This window comes from Peromyscus eremicus, chromosome X (genome assembly GCF_949786415.1).
Source record: "Peromyscus eremicus chromosome X, PerEre_H2_v1, whole genome shotgun sequence".
Classification (NCBI taxonomy): domain Eukaryota; kingdom Metazoa; phylum Chordata; class Mammalia; order Rodentia; family Cricetidae; genus Peromyscus; species Peromyscus eremicus.
In genome coordinates, this window is record NC_081439.1 from 2016943 (window position 1) to 2042058 (window position 25116).

At 39.2% G+C, this 25116-nt stretch overlaps 1 protein-coding gene across 1 annotated transcript in view; it reads left to right on the forward strand.

Annotated features, from left to right (window-relative positions):
- The window catches only part of Slc9a7 (solute carrier family 9 member A7), a 172348-nt gene that overhangs the window by 111785 nt on the left and 35447 nt on the right, over positions 1–25116 (forward strand). The window contains exons 6-13 of the mRNA XM_059250629.1: positions 3022–3127; positions 4014–4155; positions 6795–6900; positions 7066–7154; positions 7245–7358; positions 9526–9637; positions 10641–10794; positions 22138–22197. Coding sequence (XP_059106612.1) covers positions 3022–3127; positions 4014–4155; positions 6795–6900; positions 7066–7154; positions 7245–7358; positions 9526–9637; positions 10641–10794; positions 22138–22197 — 883 coding nt within the window. The remainder of the gene's footprint in view (positions 1–3021; positions 3128–4013; positions 4156–6794; positions 6901–7065; positions 7155–7244; positions 7359–9525; positions 9638–10640; positions 10795–22137; positions 22198–25116) is intronic.

The window sequence follows — 25116 nt, forward strand, 5'->3', positions numbered from 1 at the left end:
TAGACCAGGTTGGCTTCTAACCCACAGAGGTCCACCTGCCTCTGCCTCTCAAGTGCTGGGATTAACGGCATGTGACACTATACCCAACTAATAATACTTTTAAAAAAAAACCCAGAAAAGATATTCCTGGAAGAATTGATCCATCCCCCAAAGAGGAACTGCTAAGACTTGATTGACAGGTCATTAAGAGGAAGACAGATTAAATTCTAGTTGGAGTGGGATGGAAGATGCTAGAGTCAGTGGATCTCAGAAAGTATTGACAAAGTGGCCATATTTAACAGTTCCAGGCAAAACTAGATTTATTAGTTGTTTGTAGTTGCTGTGAGATAATTCCATGGCTGAAGGTAAAATAAGAAAGACAGAGTTTATTTTAGTGCATGATTCTAGAGTGATAGAGTCCGTTGATGGTGGGGAATGCATGGCATGATAGTAGGAGCAGGAAGCTAGATAATCACATTTTCATATACACACAGGAAGTTGAGGGAGGAAGTGGAACAAGCCTGCAAACCCTCAAAGCTTGCTGCCTCCAGTGACGTACTTCCAGCAAGGTTCCACCTCCTAAAGGTCTCATAACCTCTCCCAAACCACCAGCTGGGTACTAAGTATTTAAATACATGAGCTTATGGAGGATATTCTAAATCAAATACTGCATCAGAAAAAGGAGTCTTTTTCTACCTTGACACACCTTCATTAAGTATAACAGCATGTAAGCATAAGGAAAAATGAAGTTAACCCCTTGAATAAGAAAGCTATAATAATGAGGTCAGACTAGGAAAATATGCCTCCTTCCCAAAGGATGTAACTTTCTTCATATTCCAAAAGATGCTAAGGTAAATTAAGAAAGTGATAGACAACCTGTTGTAGTGGTGCATGTCTTTATCCCAGCACTTGGGAGACAGGGGCAGGTGGATTTCTGTGAGTTCAAGGTCAGTCAGGTCTACACAGTGAAACCCTATCTCAAAGTGATGATGATGATGATGATGATGATGATGATGATGATGATGATGATGATAAAATAAAGGCCAGGAGGTAGTGGTACACACCTTTAATCCCAGCACTTAGGAGGCAGACTCAAGTAGATCTCTTGTGAGTTTGAGGACAGCCTGGTCTACAGGGTGACACAGAGAAACCCTCTCTGGGATTCCAAAAGAAAAAAGAAAGAAAGTGATAGGCATTACAAAGAGCTGTATATGACCCAGGCTTGGAAAGTTCCAACACTAGAGAACTAAATCATAAGGCACCTTGAAAAAAAAGCTCACAGAAGGGGAGGGGGAGGAACATAGCAGAGTGAAAGAGGTATTTTTTAAAGTCCATTTTCTTTGAAATGGGCAGAATGAGATGATAGTGTCAGAGAGTGTAAATTTGGGTTATTAAACTATAAAGAAAGGAAAAAAGGTCACTATAAAATTCACACAGTGGTTATTTTTGAGTGAAGGGGGCTTTAGATTGGGATGGCACATGTGCATGAAGGGGGCTGGCAAATTCTTGAATTGGTTGGTGGTAAGAAAATTGACTTGCTTACTCACTAAACTTAGCATTTGGTTTGGTGTTCTAATTCCATAAGTAGTTATACTTTTGGATACAAATACCAGAAAAAACCTGGTTGTTACCATCTTAAACAAAAATAGATGTTAATCTTGAATTCCCACCTGTGGTGTGGTACCATGACTTCTGTCCTAGCCGGTCATCTAGGACCTTCAGTGGTGCCTCTGCTGCCTTGTGGAGGTAAGCTGGCTGCATGTGCCTGGCCTCTCTCTATATCCTCTTCTGCAGATAGGGCCCAGGGATATGGCTAACTATCTTGTGATACACAGGTCAACCCCCACAGAAAAGCCATTATCTAGTCCTAAACACCAGTAAAGCTAAAGTTCAGAAACCATATTCTAGCAGTAAGTCTCAGTGCGTATGGTCTGGGAGTACTTGGGGGTCCCTCACACCCTTCCAGGGGCCCATCAGGTCAAAACTGATTTCTTAATAACAGCAATACCTTATTTCTCTTTTTTGCTCTCGTCTCTTCCACATGTACAGTAGGGTCTTCCAGAGGCTGCATAAGAACATGGTATTATCTGTCCCTTAGATATAGAAACAATTGTGAGAAACATCTGCCTTTTGTTAATCCAAGAGTTTAAAGGGATTTATAAAAATGTAGAACAATGTCTTCCTTTTCAGGTTTTTATTTCAGAAATTGTAGTTGTTGTTTTTTTTTTTTTTTACTAAATATTTCATGTTAGTACATTAAAAGTTAATTATTATTTTAAATACACAAATACTTATTTTTCTGTTGTATTCAATAAAATATATATCAGTATTAGGAGCACAGGTCTTAGAATATAAAGGAGTTTAGAGGTTAAAAGTTTCAGAACTACTGATCCAGAGAATCATTGGTTTTTAAATGCTTCAGAAATGTAAAAATAGGGAGAAGTGTAAATATGGACTGGGCATGGCAATGTTTGTCTGTAATCCCAACATTCAGGGGACTGAGGCAGGAGGACTGTGAGTTGTGGACAGCCTGGGCTATATAAGAGACCCTTTCTTAGTTATTTATTCCCTAACAAGTATAATTACAGGTAATTTGTCACAGACAAAGCCTTTATCAGTCTTTTCTGCACCCCAACTCTGTGCTGGGTTCTGGGAACACTGGGGTCAAAAAATAGGATTTCTATCTTTAAAAATTTGCCAACCCACAAAAAGAGACAAATCATATAAGTGGCTCCCCCCCCCCCCCCCGCCTCCCCCCAATTTTCTATACAAGGTATTTTCAGTATATGGTGGCATTAGGGCAGATAGCAGTGTACTTAGGTGCAGGGTCATCAGACTCAATGATCACATCAAACCTCATCTAGATTAGAAGCTTATCATTTTCCCTTTTATCATTTACTAGACAGACCATCTGTCCTTGAATTTGCTGGTTACTAAGCCACCTTGTCGCACCTAATATGCAAATAGCCTCTATAAATCTGGAATCGGTGGTTTAAGGGCAGAAGCCAAAACTAATTTCTGTGCTTTGGGCCTACATTTCAGTGACCGTGTTGGCAATCTTTAATGAACTACATGCAGATGTGGATCTTTATGCTCTTCTGTTTGGAGAGAGTGTCCTGAATGATGCTGTTGCCATTGTACTATCCTCGTAAGTAACTGTTTCTGCAGGGGGGTTGGATAATGTTTCTGGCTTTGTCCTTCAGCAGAATTCAGGATGCTGATACCAGCACAGCATGGTGGCTGCAGCTTAAATTAAATGTATTTGCTCTGTGCAGTGCTTGGTAGACTATATGTTTGTTGATATTATCAGTTACAGTGAGCCTCCTTTTCCTAGAGATACAGTTTAAGATCCCTAGTGGATGCTTGAAACCATACTGAACCTTGTTTATGATTTTCACATACATACAACTACATATCTATAATAAAGTTCAGTATATAAATTAGACACGTAGAAAGTTAGCAATAACTAATAATAAAGTATAACAATTAAAATAATGTTTTAAGTGTAATAAAATTATGCAACAAGCTAGCTCTTTGTCTCAAATTATTATTGTACTATTCAATAACTTGTAACATTTTATGGCTTTTCTTTGGCAGATCCAAATTTTCAGCAACACTATTTTTTTTCCTTGGAAATATTATAAAGTAAAATAAAGGTTGTTTGAACATAAGTGCTGTAGTCTGATAACCTCAATGGTTTCTAAGGGACTAATAGTCAAGTAGCATATACCATGTGAGTACATTAGTCAAAGTAGTGATTCATGTCATGGACAGGATCCAGCTGGATGGTTTGAGATTTCATCATGCTGTTGAAAACAATATACAATATACAATTTATAAATAGTTTATTTCTAGATTTTTCTACTTAATATTTTTAGATTGAGGTTGACCTCAGGTAACTAAAACTGTAGAAAGTGAAATAGTCAAGGAGGGGGCTGTTTAGTGTGTCGTGGTATAAAACAAGGGTGGTCTTTTTTTAAAAAAAAAACAAAAACAAAAACAAAATTTTCTCTCTCTCTCTTTTTAAACTCCAGGTCTATTGTTGCCTATCAGCCAGCAGGACTAAATACTCACACTTTCGACGCTGCTGCCTTTTTTAAGTCAGTTGGCATTTTTCTAGGTATATTTAGTGGCTCTTTTACCATGGGAGCTGTAACTGGTGTTGTGACTGCTCTAATATCCTTTTTTTAAGTTTTGGCGCCTGCCTGGATACACATATATATGATATTATGTTTGGAAAGAAAGAGTTCTTGGTTCCTCCTTTCAGATCAGAATCTTAAATTGGTTGTTCTCTTGAAATGTGGTACTTCCTCAGCTGGGTCAGGTACAGTGATTGGGCCCCTAAGTAAGAATCTGAGAAAAAGACTGGGAAATTGGACTTACAAAAGAAGAAGTAATGAAATGGGTGTGGGGATATGTTGGGGTGTTTGAAGTGGGATGTAGGGAGTTGGGGTGCATATGATCAAATACGTTGTTAAAGAATAAGTAAAACAAATTCTGTCAAATGAGAATATGAAAAAGGAAGGAAATAAATCAATGAAACATAAAATATACTAAATAAAATTTTAAAAATGGTGAGTTCAACTCTAGATTTTGCATTGTCCTTACTGTTGCTGCTTCTCTCCCTTTCTTATATATAGCCCAGTTGGAACACTAATTATAGAGGATGAAGAGACTGAGGAACCCAGAGGAGGCTTGCCGTCAGTGACCACTGCTCAGGCAGCACTTTAGCTTCAGTCTACTGGTGCTATCTGCTGTTCAGGGACTATGAGCATTAAGGCAGCCATAACTAACCCAGAGCCATTGGTGGGAATTACTGGACTTTCCATTGTGCCTTCCATGAGGAAAGGATGGTCTGATATTTAGTTTAAAATAACCAAACAAAAAGAGGAAAGCATGGAAAGAGCTGGCAGTCCCTCTACATATGTGCTAAATCCTCCATCACAGTACCCTCTTTGATTGGCATTACTAATGAATGTAATACAGACCACATTCATTTTATGTGTAACCAGTATAAATAATATGGAAAATTATTAGTGAGATTTTTTTTTGCTATTCGATTTCTGTTCTAGTCTTTGAGATATCTATCTTTTGCTCTTTGCAAAATCTCAGCTATGCCTAACTACATTTTAAATGTTGAGAAGCCAAAAGTAGCTAGCAGCTACTGTGTCAGACAGCACAAATCAAGATAGCTTTGTTTAAAGGCCCTAGTACTGAGGGGTTAATTGCTCAGTGGACTTATTTGTGAGTTGGATCTATGTTGATGGTGTATTGAATGGCAGTGGTGGGAGGAAGATTCCCTGTGTTCTCAAAAGGAGACCTCAGCACTTCGTTGCTGTTCCAGGAGTTATAGATTTCTTTTTTTTTCCTGTCCCATACATGGGTCAGGCCTTAATGATCCATGGGGACCGGAGCCTTAAGAGCCTGTCTTCCCAGGCCTGCCTAAGGCCTTCCCAGCCCTATAAGAACTAACCTGTCAGTCAAGCCTGCAGCCAGAGATTTATTCATAAAATCACAGTAATTCATTTACTATACAATTCACCCATTTAGAGCATGCAATTCAATTGCTTTGTATTCCTTATGTTATTAATTTTTAAAATCATGATAATATAATAAAATTTGCCTCAGTACACAATTTAAAATTAGTAAGTACAGGAACCAATAAGATGGCTCAACAGGTAAGTATTTTTACCACCAAGCCTGATGACCTGAGCTTGATGGGTTCCATAGAACCCACATGGTAGAAGAAAACTACTCCTTTACATGTTGTCCTTTGACCTTAACATGCTTGCTTAGCAGGCATATGTATATCACACACACACACACACACACACACACACACACACACACACATACACACACACCCCACCATTTTAAGTTATTAAATACATTCATAGTGTTGTTTAACCATTCCTACTACCTGTTCCCAGAATGTTATTCCTTATCTCAGACAGACACTCTGTGCCAATTCAACAACAGCTCTGCACTCCAGCTCTGGCTCTCATAACTGTAACCTGTATTCTACTGTAAAGTTTCTTTTATTTTGTGTGGTGGTGGGGTGATCAAACCCAGGACTGCAAACATGGTAGGCAAGCATTTACCACTGAGCTACACCACCAGCCCCTGGAAAGCTTATTTTTTTTTTAATTTTTGTTACTTGAAAATTGGAGTTCGGGGCTGGAGAGATGGCTCAGTGGTTATGAGCACTGGCTGCTCTTCAGGACCCAGGTTCAATTCCCAGCACCCACGTAACAGCTCACAACTGTCTGTAATCCCATTTCTAGGGGATCTGAAACCCTTACACAGACATACATATAAGCAGAACACTAATGTACATACAATAAAAATAAATAGTTGAAAGAAAGAAAGAAAATTGAGCTGTGTGTGGTGGTGCATACTTTTAATCCCCACACTTGGGAGGTAGAGGCTGGTGGATCTCTGTGAGTTTGAGTCCAGCCTGATCTACATAGTGAGTTCCAGGATATCCAAGGCTACATTAAAAAAAAAAAACATGTCTCAAAAAGGAAGAAAGAAACAACCAAGAAAGCATGATAAAAAGGAAGAAAGAAACAACTAAGAAAGCATGGTAAAAAGGAAGAAAGAAACAACAAAGAGTGGTAGAGTACCAGCCTAGCATGTTCAGGGCTCTTAAGTTCCGTCCAGACACTATGACATTTCAAAGAGGGATAAGACCACCTCCCAAGGAGGTGTAGGGAATGAATGGCCCTTAGAGAGGGGCTCCGGTTAAAAGAATAGGGATCTCAAATGTCCCTGCTGCCCATGCCCAGAGCTGCTGTCCTTAACCTGGTGCTGACGTGACCAAGTTTACTAAGCTGCACTGCTTCCCCCTGCTGGAGACGGCGCTTTTCTTCCTGATGTCCTGGAGCACATTTCTTTTGGCTGAAGCCTGTGGATTTACAGGTAGGTTTAATGCTGGGCTTAGCAGGGCCTGTAAGAGAGGAAGGGAAGGAGGGAGGAGTAAGGGAGGGGGGGTTATGCAAGGCTCACCTGCCATAAATTTTCGTGTCAGTCGAATTTTTTTTCTTGCCTCTTCTTTCCCACTTATTTTAGAAACTCTTTTGACAGGTGTTGTAGCTGTCCTTTTCTGTGGGATTACACAAGCTCATTACACATATAACAATCTGTCAGTAGAATCGAGAAGTCGAAGCAAGCAGGTAAGAGAGGCCCTTGAGCCTGCTGGGCTGCCAGGTATCACAGCAAGAGGTGTGCAGAGCTCACAGCCTCCTCTTCCCTTCTTCATACAGCTTTTTGAGGTGTTACACTTTTTGGCAGAGAACTTCATCTTCTCCTATATGGGCCTGGCACTGTTCACCTTCCAGAAGCATGTTTTCAGCCCAGTTTTCATCATTGGTGCTTTTGTATCCTTTTCTTATTCCACATTGTAGACTGAGAGGTGACCTCTGCTGGGAAAGCTGTATAACCGCTAAGAATAATCATTTGATTATTGTCTGTTTTGAATGGGTAACTGGGTCAGCTCTAGTTCAGGATATTTGCGGGGAAGCTTCTTAAAGCTTGATTTCCAGGACTGACATTTCTCTGGTATTTTCTGTTTTAAGCTAGTGCTTGATGGGCTATTATTTCTTTTGTAGAGCTCTGTCCTGAGTATATCTAAAAGTCATTAACCATGTCAGTCCCCAGAATTATTTTTGACATGCCATTGCCATGTCAACTGTAACACAGGAAGTTCCCTGATTTTAATGACTAGAAGGTTCCAATCCTCTCTCTCTTTCAACTGCATAGTCCAGCTTGGCCAGCCACACCCCATGCTGCCCTTGTGTGTGTGTGTGGACAGTGACCATGCTTTCACTCAGGGTGCCCTGCTGCTGTGGGTTATGCTGGCAGAGACTCCTTTGATTTTTCTAAAACAAGAAGGAAGGGGGTTTGGAAGGAGGGGGAGAGGAGAGAAAAGGAACAGATAAGATTAGAGGGAAGGAAGAAGAAAGGAGAAGAAAAGACAAAATACCTAGTTCTTTGACTTCAGCTATTGGGGATACAGTATTTGGTAAGGCGAAACTTTGGGTGCTTGGCTTAGAAAGGATGCATGTGAGTGCCTAGCAGTGGCTCAGTGGCTGAAGGTTTGTCTCACTTGGTCTTAGATACTATTGTTTTTTATTAAAGTAAACTTTTATGGCCCTAGATTTCAAGATCCTATTCCTATTGCTGGACATTTACTTGTCTTTTTTTGTTGTTTGTTTGTTTGTTTGTTTTGTTTTGTTTTGCCTTTTTGAGACCTCATGGGAATCCTTAACTCTTAAAATGTTATCTAAAAAGAGTATTTTTCTCTTCTGGAATTTTTGTTTCATGTGCAAGAATGTAGGGGGCTATCCCTTTTTAGCTGCTAGATAGTGACAGTACTGGAATCCTACCTAGTTCTTACTAGTGGCTTCACACATTCACTAGAGGAACAGCTTAGAATCTGTTGGATTAGGTTTTCTTCACTCAGACTTAGCATATTGCTCTGATTTGTATTTCCTGTACAGCATACTGGAAGAGATAGTGGGAGGAAGGCCTTGTTTATAGAACAGGGCCTGTTGGCTGGGTGAGCCATATCCTCTGGGAATCCTAAATGGTTGCTGACCACTTAAGGATTTTTCCTTTACCTCTGAGATAGAATATGCATTACAAGGACTACCCATTTCCTTTTTTTAAAAAACAAAATCAAACAAGGAAAGGAAGAAAGACAAAAAGAGCAGGAAAACAGTTTACACTTTACCCTGGAGGAAGTAGAAGATAGTTTGGCCCTGGTTTCTGTCTGAAACAGCTGTGTCTCCTGCAGCTGGTGCATTGCTTGGCGGAAGCTCTCTGTTTGCTGGCTCCTGCCTGAGTTTCCTTTTCTGACCAGGAATTGTGCAGCTCTCTCTGTTGGGTGCTGTTTAAACTTGGCAAGGGAAAGATGACTGGTTTCCCTGAATTCTTTGCTTTTCACAGTAGAGTTCCTTTTTCACATTCATCCTTTTCTACTTCTTAATCCCCAAAGGACATTTAAGCTGCATAGGCAGAGACTATGAATATCTCTTTGTGGTAAGAGTACTGGAGGTTTCTTCACTTCTATTTTTGGGTGCTCCCTGGGCATTGAAGTCCTTAATGTTTTCTTGCAAATGAAGCTTGCTGGCTTTTTCCCAGCAAAGTTTCTACAGTTTGACTCCAGAATTATTTTTCTTTCTTGTTGTTTTCCTTCCAGTGGAGCCCAACATAGTGTGTGTGTGGTGTTCAGTCCCTGTTCTTGCTATGGTACTTTAGATTACTTCTGGATCAGTTTTAGAGAAATCAAGGAATCTGTCAATACCAGTTCAAAAGCTACAACAATGTGTTTATAAGCTGCAAATTAATGAACTAAGAAGTGGAAAGTTGACTAAATGACTCCTATTTTGTTGCTGGGAGATTGTTCCATGGAGAATCCAGGCATTCTGACTTCTTTGGGCAGCTGCGGGCATCACAGCATTCCTAAAATTCTGTGGTCAACTATAGTGTTTTGAAGTGCCATTCTGGAAACTTATTGGGTCCTTAACCTCACCTGGTGGTCAGGTTGCCATCTTCTTGGGTAGAGCTGCACATATCTACCCACTCTCCTTCTTCCTCAACTTGGGCAGAAGGCATAAGATTGGCTGGAATTTTCAACACATGATGATGTTTTCAGGTAATATATATATGTGTGTGTGTGTGTGTGTGTGTGTGTGTGTGTGTGTGTGTGTATAATATATATAAAGAATAAATTTTATTTAATAAATAATGATAATATGACTAAAATATAATCAACTGGGCTTACAGCACACATCTGTAATCACAAACTAGGAAGGGGGAGGCAAAAGGATCAGGAGTTCAAGGCCACGCTTGGATGCATATTGAGTTTGAGGCCAGCCTGGGCTAAATAAGACCCTGTCTCAAAAATCCTGTTATAGGTCAACCTATCTTTTTACTTTTCCATGAGGTACTCCCTCCTTTGCTAAGAAAAATACTGCCCTGTTTTTCACAAATGTGCATTTGAACATATTCATACTTAGCCAACGTGTCTGTTGACTGTGTGGTACTTAGATAGAAGACTTAGAGAGCTTGTTATTATGCAAGTTTCTTTTTCTTTTAGCTCACTAGCAGGAGAATCATTTAAATAATAAGAGTGGTTAGTACTCTAAAATGTGCTGTACAAAGTGGTGCTGTGTTTTTCTTCTCATGCTGGGAATTCTGTGAAAGCCAGTTCCAAAGGGAAGAAGTGATAAGTAAAATATCCCCTGGTAGTGGGTAACTCCGCTGATGCAATAAGCCAATCAAGCCAAATTAAAGTCCAGGTTTAATCTGAGCAAAGCATTCAGGGGAAGAGGGGAAATCATGAGGCTGCTCCCAGGGAGGGGCCCTCTGAGGGAGGAGCAGCTGCTTGGCAGGCTTTCTTTGGCCAGGGTCTGGAATGGGAGTAGCTGGCTGAGCCCCCAGCAGAACATCTGGGCAGGGCTCGAAATGGGGCCTGAGCTAGAGACTCCCAACTAGAAGAAGATCATCCATACTTTTAAGGAGCTTCTACCTGGGTTAAGGAGCCAGGCTCTGAAGCATGAGGCTAGAGTTTTATTATCCCCACAGTGGCAATGCAATTTGAGGAATTGTCATTAGGTTCACTCATTAACAGAGTTAACCCTGTTTGGTCCCCACAGGCCTGAGGGGAGCGATGGCATTTGCACTTGCCATCCGTGACACGGCATCCTATGCTCGCCAGATGATGTTCACAACCACACTGCTCATTGTCTTCTTCACTGTATGGGTCATCGGTGGAGGCACCACGCCCATGTTGTCATGGCTCAATATAAGGTCAGTTTGGAACCAAGCCAATTTTGTGTCTAAATGTGTCAGTTGTCACAGTTCTTGAGAATGCTCAATGTGCTGTGCAGGCTGTGCTTGTGAAAGGTTTTCATTCTTTTGGTTTAAGCAGTGTGTGTTTGGGGGGGCATTTTAGATTTTTTTAAATTAAAATTTGGACTATTGAGTTTTTTAGGATATAAAAGTATCAATGAATTCTAAAAAAAAAATTTAAAATAAAATTATCAATATACACAGGAAACTAGGATGAGCTGGCTCTTACTAGGGCAGATAGAGTTTTGCTTTCTTAGGAATTTGTATGCCATGTCTCTTCTTTCTTCTGTGTAAAAAAGAGATGGTATTTTCTATGTAACCCTCATCTGTTATAGCTCCATGACATCTTTTGTGTGTGGTCTGTAGCTTTGCCAGGATAGAGGATTGTTGACCTGAGTTTGATTTTTTTATTTTTCCTTGATCCTCCTGCTTCTACTACTCAAGCATTGGAATTATAGGCATGCGTCCTCACACCCAGACTGTCTTAGTTAGGGTTTCTATTGCTGTGAAGAGACATCATGACCACAGAAATTCTAATTAAGGAAAACATTTAATTGGCTTGCTTACAGTTTCAGATGTTTAATCCATTATCAGCATGCCACCATGCATGGTACCATTCAGGTAGACATAGTGCTGGAGAAGGAGCTGAGAGTAGAGAGGGGCTACATCTTGATCGCTCAGGCACCAGGAAGTGGTCTGGCACACTGGGCATGGCTTGAGCATATATAAGACCTCAAAACCCACTCCCATAGTGACACACTTCCTCCAACAAGGCCATACCTACTCCAGTAAAGCCACACTTCCTAATAGTGACATTCCCTATGAGCTTATGGGGGCCAATTACATTCAAACTACCACACAGACTCAGGAATTTTATTTTGTAAAGAACATTTGGATTTTATACTGTGATTTACAACACCATATAGTCAAAAAGGCATTGACTGGAGCAGGAGTCCAGATACCCATAGCCCAGTAATGACTGATCTCTGACCCCTCATGTCTTTGAGCTCCAGTTTTCCTCAGATTAAATGAAGCCTTATGCCAGAGTACTTCCAGGGCCTTCTACATCCAAGTGTTAAACTCTGCCTCTGTATTCTGTGTCACTGGAGGTTTTCTGGCCACCTGTTGTAGTTTCATGTCTGCACAGGGTGACTGTGACCCATTAAGGAGGCACCTGGGTAATGTAAATGCCTGAAGAGTCACTCTCCAAAGAGCCACAAGGGGGCAGTATATCTTTCTCTATTGGTCTTTAGTTTATTTTCCCTCTAGACTGTAGAATGCCAAAGACAGTTGGAGCTCTTACACACTTCAGAGGAGGGAAACAGGATTTGAGAGACTAGCCTCTTCTACCTGAGGCTTTTATACTGATGGTAGGCAGGGATTCCTGGGTTTGGCCACTGCCAGTTATGCCATTTCTGAGCTAGTATGTTTCAGACTGCAGATCAAGGCAGGGGCTTCTTGGTGACAATCAGGGTCCTCCTCACTCATGCTTGCATTGCAGGTGCCATTTGCATTTCCATGCATATATATTAAGACATAGTTCTCACAACATTCCCATAGTTGAGATAATACCGCAATCTCTGTTTTAGAGTTGGAGAAATGAGACACAGAGCAATGGTTTTGCTCTGGGTCACAGAGTTTTAAGAGGATGAGGTGGGATTGGAATTCAGGAAATCTTGCCAAGGCTTGTCCATTGTGCCATCTATCTGTAAGAAGGGTTGTGGTGCTAAAGACTGATTTCCTCATAAAATTTGTAGTGTTTAGAATTTCAACTTCCTAGCATTAATACTAAGGGTTGGATTAAAAAACACAGTCCATCCTTGGGAATATAAACCTGAAGAAAGAAATTATAGTCATGTGGCATTCAAGTTGAGACATCAGATGATACTGTCTTTGTTCTTTGTAGTAGCATGAGGATAAGACAGGTGGTTGATCCTGTGTACGATCGAGAGTCTTTGCATTCAGTGACCTGTGAAGTTACTTTCTGACAGACTCAGATTTTTGGAATAGGGGTGTTCATCTTATACAGAGAATTGTTAGACTGCTAATAAACAAAATTTTGTAACTTCTTCAGACTCCTTGATATTCGTATTTATCATGGGCTTTTGAAATATTGAACAGTACTATATAGCTTACCATGAATTTTTGGAAATTTTGAAGTCTATTATGATTTATTTCTCATTCCATTCATAAAAATTCACTTTACGTATTCAGAAAATATTCACAATTATGCCTAATTTTATGAGTAATTTAAAGCAGCTCCCTAAATGCATAAAAGTTCCAGGCTTCTCATTATTTTTTGCTATTCTCAGGAATTGTAGTAAGTTGCATAAGAACATAGACTTCAAACATGCATTAAAAACTGTAACCCACCATCATGTAACTAAGAACAAAGGCAAGATATCTGGCTTTTTAATTGTGATGCTAGTGATAGAACTCAAGGCTTCAAGCATGCTAGGCAAGTGCTGTACCAGTGAGACACATCCTCATTGTCTAACCTCTTTAATCTTTTCCTTACCTACAGAACACTTAAAACATCACAGTATATGCACAACTATATAATTGGTTGTTTGAAAATGTTGTTCCAAGACTCCCTGTGGATAATAAACTCTGCAGATGCTCAAGGCCCTTATAAAAGTGGGGTAGTGTTTGTCCAGAACCCATGCCCATCATCTTAAATACTTTAAATGGTTTCTAAAAGCCTTTGCTACTTCCTACAATGTAGATACTATGTCAACAACTGTAGTGCCATATTGTTTGGGGAATCATGACAAGAAAAAAGGTCTATATGCTCAGTACAGAAGCAGTTTGGGGGATATTTTTAATCTGAGATTGATGGAATTCCCACACACAGAGCTTGTACATGTGGAGGGCCAACTGAGTACACAAAGCAAAGAGGGCATCACCCCCTGGACACAGTGAGTGATCAGAAAAGGACTCCTCAGGCAAGAACTGTTGGCTATCAGGCAACTAATAAACAAACTTTTGTAATGTTCTCAGACTCTGTGATATTTGTATTTATCATGTACTTTTGAAAATGTTGAATAATATTATATAACTTGTCAGGAGTTTCTGAAAACATTGAAGTCTATCATAATTTCTCATCCTATTCATAAACTCTCTTTTATGTATTCAGAAAATATTCTTATTTATGCTTGATTTTATATGAGTAATTTAAAGCAGCTCCCTAAATTGTATAAAAGTTCCAGGCCTCTCAGGAATTGTCTGGTCACCCAGGTCCCTACTGTTCAGGGCCAGATTAAATCATGTGCATTTTCATTCTATTTTATAAGTACTTTTCTTTTTACAACCCCAAAACATATTTGGTACAAATAGAACGAAATGATTTTCCACTGAGAGTAGAGAGTTGACTTTTTTGCACTTCCTCATGATCTTTTCAAAAAGTGGGCCATTAAAATAGTCTTACCCAGAGCAGAATATGTGGGCAGCTTTCTGAGAAGTATGTGATGGCTCAACTAGGCTGGAGCTGGTAAGAAGTGAGCAATTCTGTTGAGCAGAAAACCAACAGTTCCTGTAATACTTCTTTTCTGCTTTGTGATCTGTCTACTTTTTGGTCCCTTCACCGTGTAATTTGGTCATGTTGTCCATAGATAACATAGAGAAATAAAAATGAGTCTTTGGAGCATGGGTGATCAAAATTTGCTATTATTAGTATTTTAGAAAAGACTCAGTTTCACTGTTCATCATTGGTAATGTCATGTGAGTTATTTGAATTTGCAGAAACCTCTCTCAAGTTTCCTTGATATGTGAGCCAGAATATTTCAGAGCATAAAAGCTATGCAGCATAATTTTTATTCTGAAATAGTTATAGAACTGATAGTTCAGGGCATACATTGTGCATATTTCCCTGTGCTTCCATCTTGCATAATTGTACCGTATCATACCAGGAGCTGAAGTGGGTTCATGTGTGTGTGTGTGTGTGTGTGTGTGTGTGTGTGTGTATGTGTGTGGTTCTATACCATTTTATTACATATAGGTTTTTTTGCAAGCACCACTGTGTTCAAGGTAAAGAATTGTTCCAACAGAAAGATGTCTTTAGCTCCATCCTTTATCACACTTACCTTCTACACTCACCAGTCCCTTCTCCAGCAGCCTCAAATTTGTTCTGCATCTCTATAATTTTGTCATTTTTACAATTAAGGAGCTCAGATCATATAGCATATGATCTTTTGAGATTGGCTTTTTCTTCCATTCAACACAATGCCTTGGAGTTCCACATAGACCATTGTACATGCAGTAGTCTCTCTGTTCCTTTTTATTTCTGGATAATACTCCATGACATGAATGTATAAGGGTTTGTTTAACCATTCACACCTTGAAGAACATTTGGCTAGTTTCCAGTTTATGACTATTATAAATAAAGTTACTGTCAACATTTCTGGGTAAGTTTTTATATCAGTGTAGTCTTCCATATATCTAAGATACATATCCAGGACTATGCTTGCCAGATGAGATAGTAAATGAGTATTTAATTTTCTAAGGAACTGCTTAACAGTTTTCCAGAGTGGCTGCATTAGTGGCATGTGAGGATCTGCTTTCCTGGTATCCTCAGTAGTGCTTGCTGCTTTGCATTCTCTAGCCGTTCTAATAGGTGTGTGGTGCTGTCTCATCCTGATCTTAATTTGCATCTCTTTTTGTGGCTAATGATGCTGAATATCTCTTCATGCTATTACTTACATCCTTTTCTTTCATGACTGTCTATTCGAGTCTTTTGTTTTGGTTTATAATTGGAGTTATTTGTTGTTATTGATTTTTGAAATGTTTTTATTCTAGATACTAATGTTTTGAAAGATAACATGGTTTGTAAGTATTTTCTCACTTTCTTGTAGCTTGGTCTTGAAGTATTTTTGGTAGGGTCTTTCGTAGATCAGAAGTCATAATTTGAAGAGTTGTAATCTGTCTTTTTTGGATCATATATTTGGTGCCATGTCTAAAAATTCACCAAACCCTCTTGAAACTTTTTTCTTTGTTGTTAAACACTTAGTTTTATAGCTTACATTTATGTCTATGAGCTGTCCTTGGTGAATGTTTGTATGAGATGTAAGGCTTTATCTTATTTGTCTATGGCTATCCAGTTGTTCCAGTATGGTATAATAAAAAGACTGCTGTTCCATTGAATTACTTATCCTCATTTGTCAGAAATACATTGTCTTTGTATCTGGCGATCAGTTTCTATTCTGGCTCATTGATTTATGTGTCTGACTTTCTAAAAATGATGACTATAGTTAAACAGTATGCCTGGGCATCAGGTAGACAGATTGCAACTACTTCTTTTTTTCCAAAATTGTAGCTATTCTAGTTTCATTCTATATAAATTTTAGAATAAGCTTGTCTATGTCTAAAGTAAAAGTCTTTCTGTAGCCAGGCATGCTTGTAATTTCAATAATCAGGAGGCTAAGGCAGGAGTTCAAGGCTAGCCTAGGAGATATAAAGAGACCCTGTCTCAAAAAATTGAATAAAATAGAAGTAAACAAAACCTTTCTGTGCTTTTCATAGGAATTGTATTTTATATGCGATCAACTGGGGAGGTTAACATCTTCGCCATGCTGTGTCTTCAAATTCATGAATGTAGTATGTTTCCCCATTTATTTTGACCTTCTTTGGTTTCTTCATATTAGTATTTTGTCATTTTTTGCATATAAATCCCATGCAAGTTTTATTAGATTTATATCCTGTCACTGTGCTGAATTCCTTTTTTAGCTCTAGGAGGTGTTTTGTTTTGTTTTTATAATCTTTGGGGTTTTCTACATAGATAAAATTTTCTGAATTATCTGCATAATTATTCAAAGTGAAATAGTTTTATTTTGTACTTTTCAACCAACCAGTGTACCTTTGGCTTTCTTTTCATGTGTTATTGCTCTGGCTGACTTTCAGTCCTATGTTTAATAAAAGTAGTGTTAATGGACATCTTCACCTAGCTCCTAAAATTAAAAGGGACATATCGCCTTTCATCATTGGGTGTCATAATAGCTTATAAGGATTTTGTAGATACTCATCATCAGATTGAGTAAATTTCTATCTCATGTTTAGTTTAATTTCTTTTTTAAATTATGTTTTATTTATTTTGTGGCAGGACACACATACCATTGCATACATGTGTAGACCAGGTGACAGTTTTGGGGAGTCAGTTCTTTTCTTCTACCATGTATGTCCTGGGGATGGAACTCAGGTCATCAGGCTTGGCAAGAAATGCCTTTACCCACTGAGCCATCTTGTTGATCCTCATATTTATTTTCTCAGAGTTTTTGTCTTGGCTGGGTATGGATTTTAACAAATGCATTTTCTGCATCAGTTGGTGTGATCATATGCTTTTTCTTGTTTAGCTCTTTACTCTGGAGGATTACATTGATCAATTCCAAATACTGAACCAGTCTAGCTTTTCTGAAATAAACCCTACTTGGTTATGGTATATTATTTTATTTTTTATTTATTTTTTTTTTTGGTTTTTCGAGACAGGGTTTCTCTGTGTAGCTTTGCACCTTTCCTGGAACTCACTTGGTAGCCCAGGCTGGCCTCAAACTCACAGAGATCCGCCTGGCTCTGCCTCCCGAGTGCTGGGATTAAAGGCATGTGCCACCACCGCCCGGCTAATGGTATATTATTTTAATATATGCATTAATACTGCTTAACTCTATGAACGAATACTTGCTTAAGAATTTTTCTGTGTTCACAGGGGTATAGTCTGTAGTTCTCTTGTTTTGCACGCATTTGTCTGCTTTAGATATCAGGGTAATATGGCTTCACAACATGAACTGGAATGTGTTCTCTACTCTTCTTTATACTTGGTGTTATTTTCTTTTACTTTTTGGTAGAATTCTCCAGTGGAACCATCTAGGTCTGAAGACTACTTTTGCAGAAATCTTTAAACTATATAATTGATGAGGCTATTCAGATTATATATTTTATATTGAGTGAACTTTGATAGTTTGTGAAATTTATCAGTTTGATCTAGATTGTCAAGTTATTGTTATTCATAGTGTTTTGGCTAGTTTTATGTCAACTTGACACAAGCTAGAATCATCATCAGAGAGGAGGGAATCTCAATTGAGAAAATACCTCCATAAAATCCAGCTGTAAGACATTTTCTTAATTAATGATCATTGGAGGAGGGCCCAGCCCATTGTGGGTGGTGTCACCCTTGGGCTGGTGGTCCTGGGTTCTATAAGAAAGCAGGATGAGCAAGTCATGGGAAGCAAGCCAGTAAGCAGCACTCTTCCATGACCTCTGCATCAGCTCCTGTCTTCAGGATCCTGCCCTGCGTGAGTTCCTGCCCTAAAGCTTTTTTTAAAAATATTTTTATTTTATAATTAACTTAATTTCACATATCAGCCACGAATTCCCCCGTCCTCCCTCTTCCCACCCACCCCCCGTTCCCACCTCCTCCAAGGGGCAAGGTCTCCCCTGGGGAGTCAGCCCAGCCTGGTAGACTCAGCCCGGCCTATGCTGGGATACTTTGCTCAGCCCTAAAGCTTTTGATGACGAACTGTTAAATAGAACTGTGATAGAAATAAACACTTTCCACCTCAAGTTGCTTTGGTCATGGTGTTTTGTCACAGCAATGGTAAATCTAATTAAGACATATAGTATTCCCTGATTGTTCTTTAGGTGTTTCTGGGTCTGCAGTAATATACACTGTTTTATTATTTTTTACATTTTATTCCTAATAATGTGTATCTTTCCTTTTTGTCAGACTTGTTAGGGGTTTGTTAGGAGGGGTTTTGTTATTTTTTTGTTTGATATAGAGTCTCATTATGCAGCCCTAGCTGTCCTGGAACTCACTATATAAACCAGGCTGGCATAGAACTCACAACCTTTGCCTCTGTCTTTCCAGTGCTGGATTTAAATGTGTGTGCTACCAAGCCCAGCTGTTAGATTTTTTTTATGTAATCATTTTTTGTTGCTTTTTTTTAAAAAAAAATCCTTGTTTATTCCATTTATTTTACTACACTGTTTATCTGATTTTCATTTTACTGATTTCTGCTCCTATATTTTATTTCCATCTTTATTGTTTGTGCCCAGCTCTACCTAGACACCCGAGTGAAGCAACATGTACTATTGTTGAAAAATACATATGGTGCCAGCTCATTGTATTTTTCCAGATGTGTTTAAGTAGTGATTGTTTAAGTATAGACACTGACATTTACAGAAATTGCATCAAAATAAGTTCCTTCCAAAATAAGGTAATGAGAGTGATTAGTTTCTCTTGGCTTGTGGCTTATGGTATCACTTGGTGGCCTCACATAATTTCTGTAACCAGTTTCTTATTTTAAACGGACTCAGAAATCCCCTGATTCTCATTGTGGTGTTTTGAACCCTGCGAACTCAGTAGAATCAGAGCTTACTTTCTTACTTGTTCCTTATTTCTTCAACTACTGATGAGTGGTTAGGTAGCTGCTCAGAAGTAGGACCAAGGCATCTATCTAGCTGCTCAGAAGTAGGACCAAGGCAGGTCTTGGAATTCTACTGTAAATAACTAGAGGTTAGCTGTGATTCCCTTCTTTCCTTCCTTCCTTCCTTCCTTCCTTCCTTCCTTCCTTCCTTCCTTCCTTCCTTCCTTCCTCCCTCCCTCCCTCCCTCCCTCCCTTCCTCCTTTCCTTCCTTTGACAGTGTCTCTCTACATAGCCCTGGCTGACCTGCAAATCGCTATACAGACCAGTCTGGTCCTCACACTCACAGAGATCCACCCACCCCTGCCTCCAGAATGCTGGGTGGGAGTAAAGGTAAAGATGTATGCCACCATGCCTGGCTAGCTGTGATTTTTTGACCAGGACTAACTTCAAGTCTGTTTATGAAGGAAAAAAAATGAATACAACTACAATTCCAAAGCCAGGCCACTTTGGTCCATAAGTCTAAATTTTATTTTTAAATTAATGTTTTATGATTGGTATTTTAAGATATGGGAAATGTTCCAATATTTTAGTTAATATACAAGCTGTATATTTTTCTCTGTCTCTTGAATAAGTGCTGTTATTCACAAAGGACATAATTTTGGCAACTTAGAGGGGTTATGAAATTATATCAACAGATGAACATATGTATCCCAGAAACATTATGTTGGCATGATGACTGTTTCCTTGGAGTACACACATGAAGTGGTAGTGAGGACTGGGTAGGGACATAATAGAAAGACATACATCTAGCTAGCCAAATGAACAGATAACCTTTGCACCCCACAGGGAAGTAATACAATTATTCAAAGGTAAGTAAGAACACTCTGGTATTAATCCTATTAGACTGAGATTTATGATAACATTCTCTTCAAGATAGCATAAAGAATAAAGATGAGAAGAAACCCTGGGCTCTTTATGTAACAGTGTTTTGTAAGTTGGTATTTAAAAAGATGCAACCTTATACTTAGAAGTAGTATCTTAGCAGGAATAACGGGTCCCTGAGTCTACAGGTCTAGGAATTGTGCCTCTACCATTTTGACCTTTTTTGGTTTTTGGTTTTTGGTTTATTGAGACAGGGTCTCTCTGTGTAACGATCCTGGCTGTACTGGAACTCATTCTGTAGACTGGGCTGGCCTCAAACTCACCGAGATCTGCCTGCCTCTGCCTCCCAAGTGCTGGGACTAAAGGTGTGCGTTACCATTGCTTGGCCCATTTCTACCTTTGTGACTATAGGCAAGTCATTTCACCTCTAACACTCAGTTTTCTCACCAATTAAATAGTGACAATCATACTGTGTTGATAAAATGTAATTACAGTAAATATGATGATAAATTCTTGCACTAGGGGCTATAGGGTACAACTCAATGACAGAATGTTAGCCAAGTATGTGCAAGGCCCTCATTTCTATCCCTGGTGTCACCACTACTTCCAGAAAAACCCAAAAAAATTCTCTCATTAAATATGCTGTTTGATACATGGTACTCACTTATTAAATTTTAGCTGTTTATATTATTATTACAGTCACCCAAGCAACAATAAATCTTACATTAAAGAAATCCTGGCTTGTTTTCCTGGTATTTGTTACAGCTTTTCAATATGCTATAGTAATTTAGAGAGTATGGCTTAAGGCATATTCTTATTCTGACCATGCAACTAATTGAAAGTATCACCTTACAAGGAGTTATGATCTCTTGCATTTTTCAAGGGATACAATGAAATGAGAATTTTGAGCATTGCCTGTCACAATATTTCTCAATTTTTCCAATTAACTGCAGTGAAAATTTAATCAGAGGTCTGCTATATCTCTTTATATTTTATGCTTTTGGATGATTTCAAACTTACCAATATGTGTTTTAGGGGGTTATTTTTGTATATGTCCCACAGGAACGAGTTTTCACATCCATAGGGATGACATTACTCCATCGAGAGTACATGATTTAGTGCAGTGTTCTCAACTAAGGGTGATTTTGCTGCCTGGAAGACATCTGTGAACATCTGGAGATCTTTTTGGTTACCATATCCTGGGGCAGATGGGGTTGTTGCTGTTGGCATCCTGTAAGTAGAAAGCAGGATGCCACAGTGCACAGGAGAATGGCTCCCCAAAATAAATAGTTACTGTGGATTCAAAAGTCAATAATGCTGAGTTTATAAAACCATATTGTAGCATGATGGTAAGGTTTAATATTGTCTGAATAATCCAGAAATCATTAAGGAAAGTGAAAGGCCACTTCAAGCCAGAGACTTCAGAGGAAAAAGAAGAGTCAGAGTTGGGTTCCTGGCCTTCAGAATGAAGCAGTGAACAATGTGGTTTGCTTATATAGAAAAAAGTGGCTGTCTTTGTCTTCTAAGTATTTTTTTTTTTTTTTTGGTAATATAGTGGGTTTTGTTCTTCCTGTTAACTATGTATAAAATATACAAATACTCCAAAATATGTTCATTGTTTAGGAACAATTTTCTGTTTTCTTTTTTATGGACACATCTTGCTTTATGAAACAGATGAACTCCTGAAATTTTTGTAGATTAATTTTATATACTGTACATTTATTCATCTGATATTATTGTGTTATATTTTGAGAGGTTTAACATCATTCTCAATTATTCTTCATTTGATCTAGCTCTTAACATTGCTGCTTTAAATTTAGCAACCTCTATTCCTCTTGGGTTTTAGAGAATGGGGACAAGCAAAGATTGTTATGCAGCTCCATGGTTGGCACTTACATAGTGTTTTCAAGACTTTAGGTTCCGTCCTAATACTGACCAAAACAGGGACTATGAATTTCTCTTGAAGGTGAGATAGCCTTTCTTCATGGACATGGTCCAGGTCAGATGCCAGAGCTCCTGGTACTTGTGTTGTCCCATCGTATTCACATTTCCTTCTTCTGCTGCCCAGAGTTGGTGTGGAGGAGCTCTCTGAAGAGGACCAGAATGAGCACCGCTGGCGGTACTTCAGGTGACGCAGACACTACTAAGAAAATAACTCACTGGGCTTTGCTTTTCTCTTCTGTCTAACTCAAATGGTTTCTCTTTGCTGTTTGCTTTTTCCTTCCTCACTCCATGGGCAACAGGGAAATCAGTTCTAATCATTCTTTCTGTTCTCCCTCCATATTGATTGGTGTGTCAGTGTTATTGGGATTCTGTGCTTCCCGCCTACATTTTGAACCATGTGTTTTCAACCCCAAAGCCTGAATTAATGTCTTCATTTGGTACAGCTGGGTTTAGTGTTAAGGACAGCTTATTTTCAGAGGCATCTGTACTTTCCCCTGAAAACCCTGCTTCTGATCTAGTTAAGTAAGGCTTGTAATTAATACAGATAATTAGAATTTTGAATTTCACCCTTGACTAGAGCATAGCTCATTTGATCTTAATTGAATGCCAGTGTTGTGTATTTTTAAGTATGTATTTGTATATCTATACTTTCTCATGATGGTCCAGATGACATGAAGAACATTAGTTTTTATAAACAAAACTTCATCCAAGTTTCCACTAACACAGTTTGTTTCTTGGCCTACATCCAACTGTGTATGATAAAATTGTGTTTAAGCATGGTGATGTAGAAGCAAAGCAAAAGCTTCCAGTGTTCGTTCTTGCCTTTCCAGATCTCCAATTGATATGTTTTCTTCCTGATCTGATCTGTAGATACATTAAATGCAAAATCAGTTTGAACTCAGAACTTGTGAAAATATTCTGCTCCCTGAAGACAGGGTGAAAGAAATAATATCTATAAATGGGGTATGGATAACACAGCTATGTGCTGTAATGGCATGCATTATTACTGTTGAAATGTGTGTGTGCATGCACACACACTAAAATGTTTACTTGTGGAGTTGCAGAGGAACCCTTTCTACTGAAGTGTCTTGCCTTCAAGGAAGAAGGTCTTTTAGGCCAGTATTAAGTTATCACACTTGGGACACAAGAGAATTCAGATTATAATCTGATGCTCAAGATTTCTATGAAGATCCATGTCTCACATTCCTTAAATTATCCAGAGCCTTGATTATTCATATATTTTTCAATTATTTATGTCTAGAGGTATGCCTTAGTGGTAAAATACATGCTTAATGTGCTTGAGGCCCTGGATTTTATTCCAGGCACTATCCCCAAAAAGTACTGGTTAAAATAGAATGCTTCTAATTTTTCTGAGATTTCATGGCTTTTTATCCATTAACCACATATGTTAGTTAGGGTTCCTATTGTTGCAATGAAACAGTGTGACCAAAAATCAAGTTGAGGAAGAAAGGGTTTGGCTTACACTTCCAATATTGATGTTCATCACCAAAGGAAATCAGGACAGGAACTTAAACAGGGAAGGAACCTGGAGGCAGGAGCTGATGCAGAGGCCACGAAGGGGAGCTGCTTACTGGCTTGCTTTCCCTGGCTTGCTCAGCCTGCTTTCTTATAGAACCCAGGACCACTAGCCCAGACATGGCACCACCCACTATGGGCCAGGCCCTCCCCCATCAATCACTAATTAAAAAATGCCCTACAGGCTTGCCTACCACCTGATCTTATGGAGGTATTTTCTTAATTGAGGTTCCCTCCTCTCAGATGACTACAGTTTGTGTCAAATTGATATAATCTAGCCAGCACAACTGACCCTTTGTCAACTTGACACACAAACACATCACTGTTAAACCATAACCATTCCTTTCCTGTTCATCCTCAAGATCACACATTAATATAAAGCATCACAATATAAATCATTTTACAAACTTAAAAAGTCCCATAGCCTTACAAATTCAAATATTTTAAAAGTTGTCTTTTTAAAAATATCTAGTCTCTTTTAAAATCCAAATTCTCTGTAAAACCCTAAATCTCTCTCTCTTTTTAAATTTAAAGTCTTTCAACTGTGGACTCCAGTTAAATAAAAAATACTTTTTTTAATTTTAAACATAATTCTTTATTGATTCTTTGGAAATTTCGCATCATGCACTCCAATCCTACTCACCTCCCAGACCCTCCATATCTGCCCTCATCCCTGCAATGTGACCCCCCAAATTAGTTAAAAGCAAAACAAACAAAAAAACCCACTTCACTCCTCCATCTTTCCAACACCTCTTCATTCATCCTAGTGGCATTGGGAAGCTGCGGTGTGTCACGCTTTTGTCCAATCAGCCCCACCACAAAATGTTCATTGCAGTGAGTCATTGGCCTGGTTCAAGGCCTCTGTTTTCTGGCACACCATCATCATTGGGCCCTCATCGAAACTCCTGTCGGATATCCTGTTGTTGCCCTGAATCATGAAGATGCTGCGGGATCAGTCCCTTCACACACTCCAGCAGGTCATAGATGGGGCATCTGTTAGGGTGGGCCAACCCAAGGCTCAGGATGTGGGTGTGGGTGGTAGCTGAGCTGGTTGATCTGGGCCATGGGGACCAGCCCCTCTGGCGAAGGGCAGAGTTGGCTCTCCTAGGCCCATGCCAGTGGGGCCAGCTGTCCCATGCCTGTAGTGAGGGGTGATGCCATTTCTCCCAAGTGCTAGGGTCAGCTCTCCCATGGTAGGGGAATTAAGTACTTTCTTAATTGAGGTTCCCTCCTTTCAGATAACTCTAGTTTGTGAATCAAGTTGACATAAGACTACTACTACATTGGACTACTTCCTCCTTGGAAAGGACAAGGCTTTGTCCTTACTAGAGTAGATACTTATTCCGGTTATGGGATTGCCTTTCCGGTACATGTGCTTCTGCCAAAACCATCATCTGTGGACTTACAAAACGCTTGATCCACCATCATGATATTCTACATAGTATTGCTTCTGACCAAGGAACTCACTTCACAGCCAGAGAAGTATGACAGTGGGCCCACAATCATGGAATCCACTGGTCTTACCACGTTCCCCACCATCTGGAAGCAGCTGGCCTGATAGAAAGAT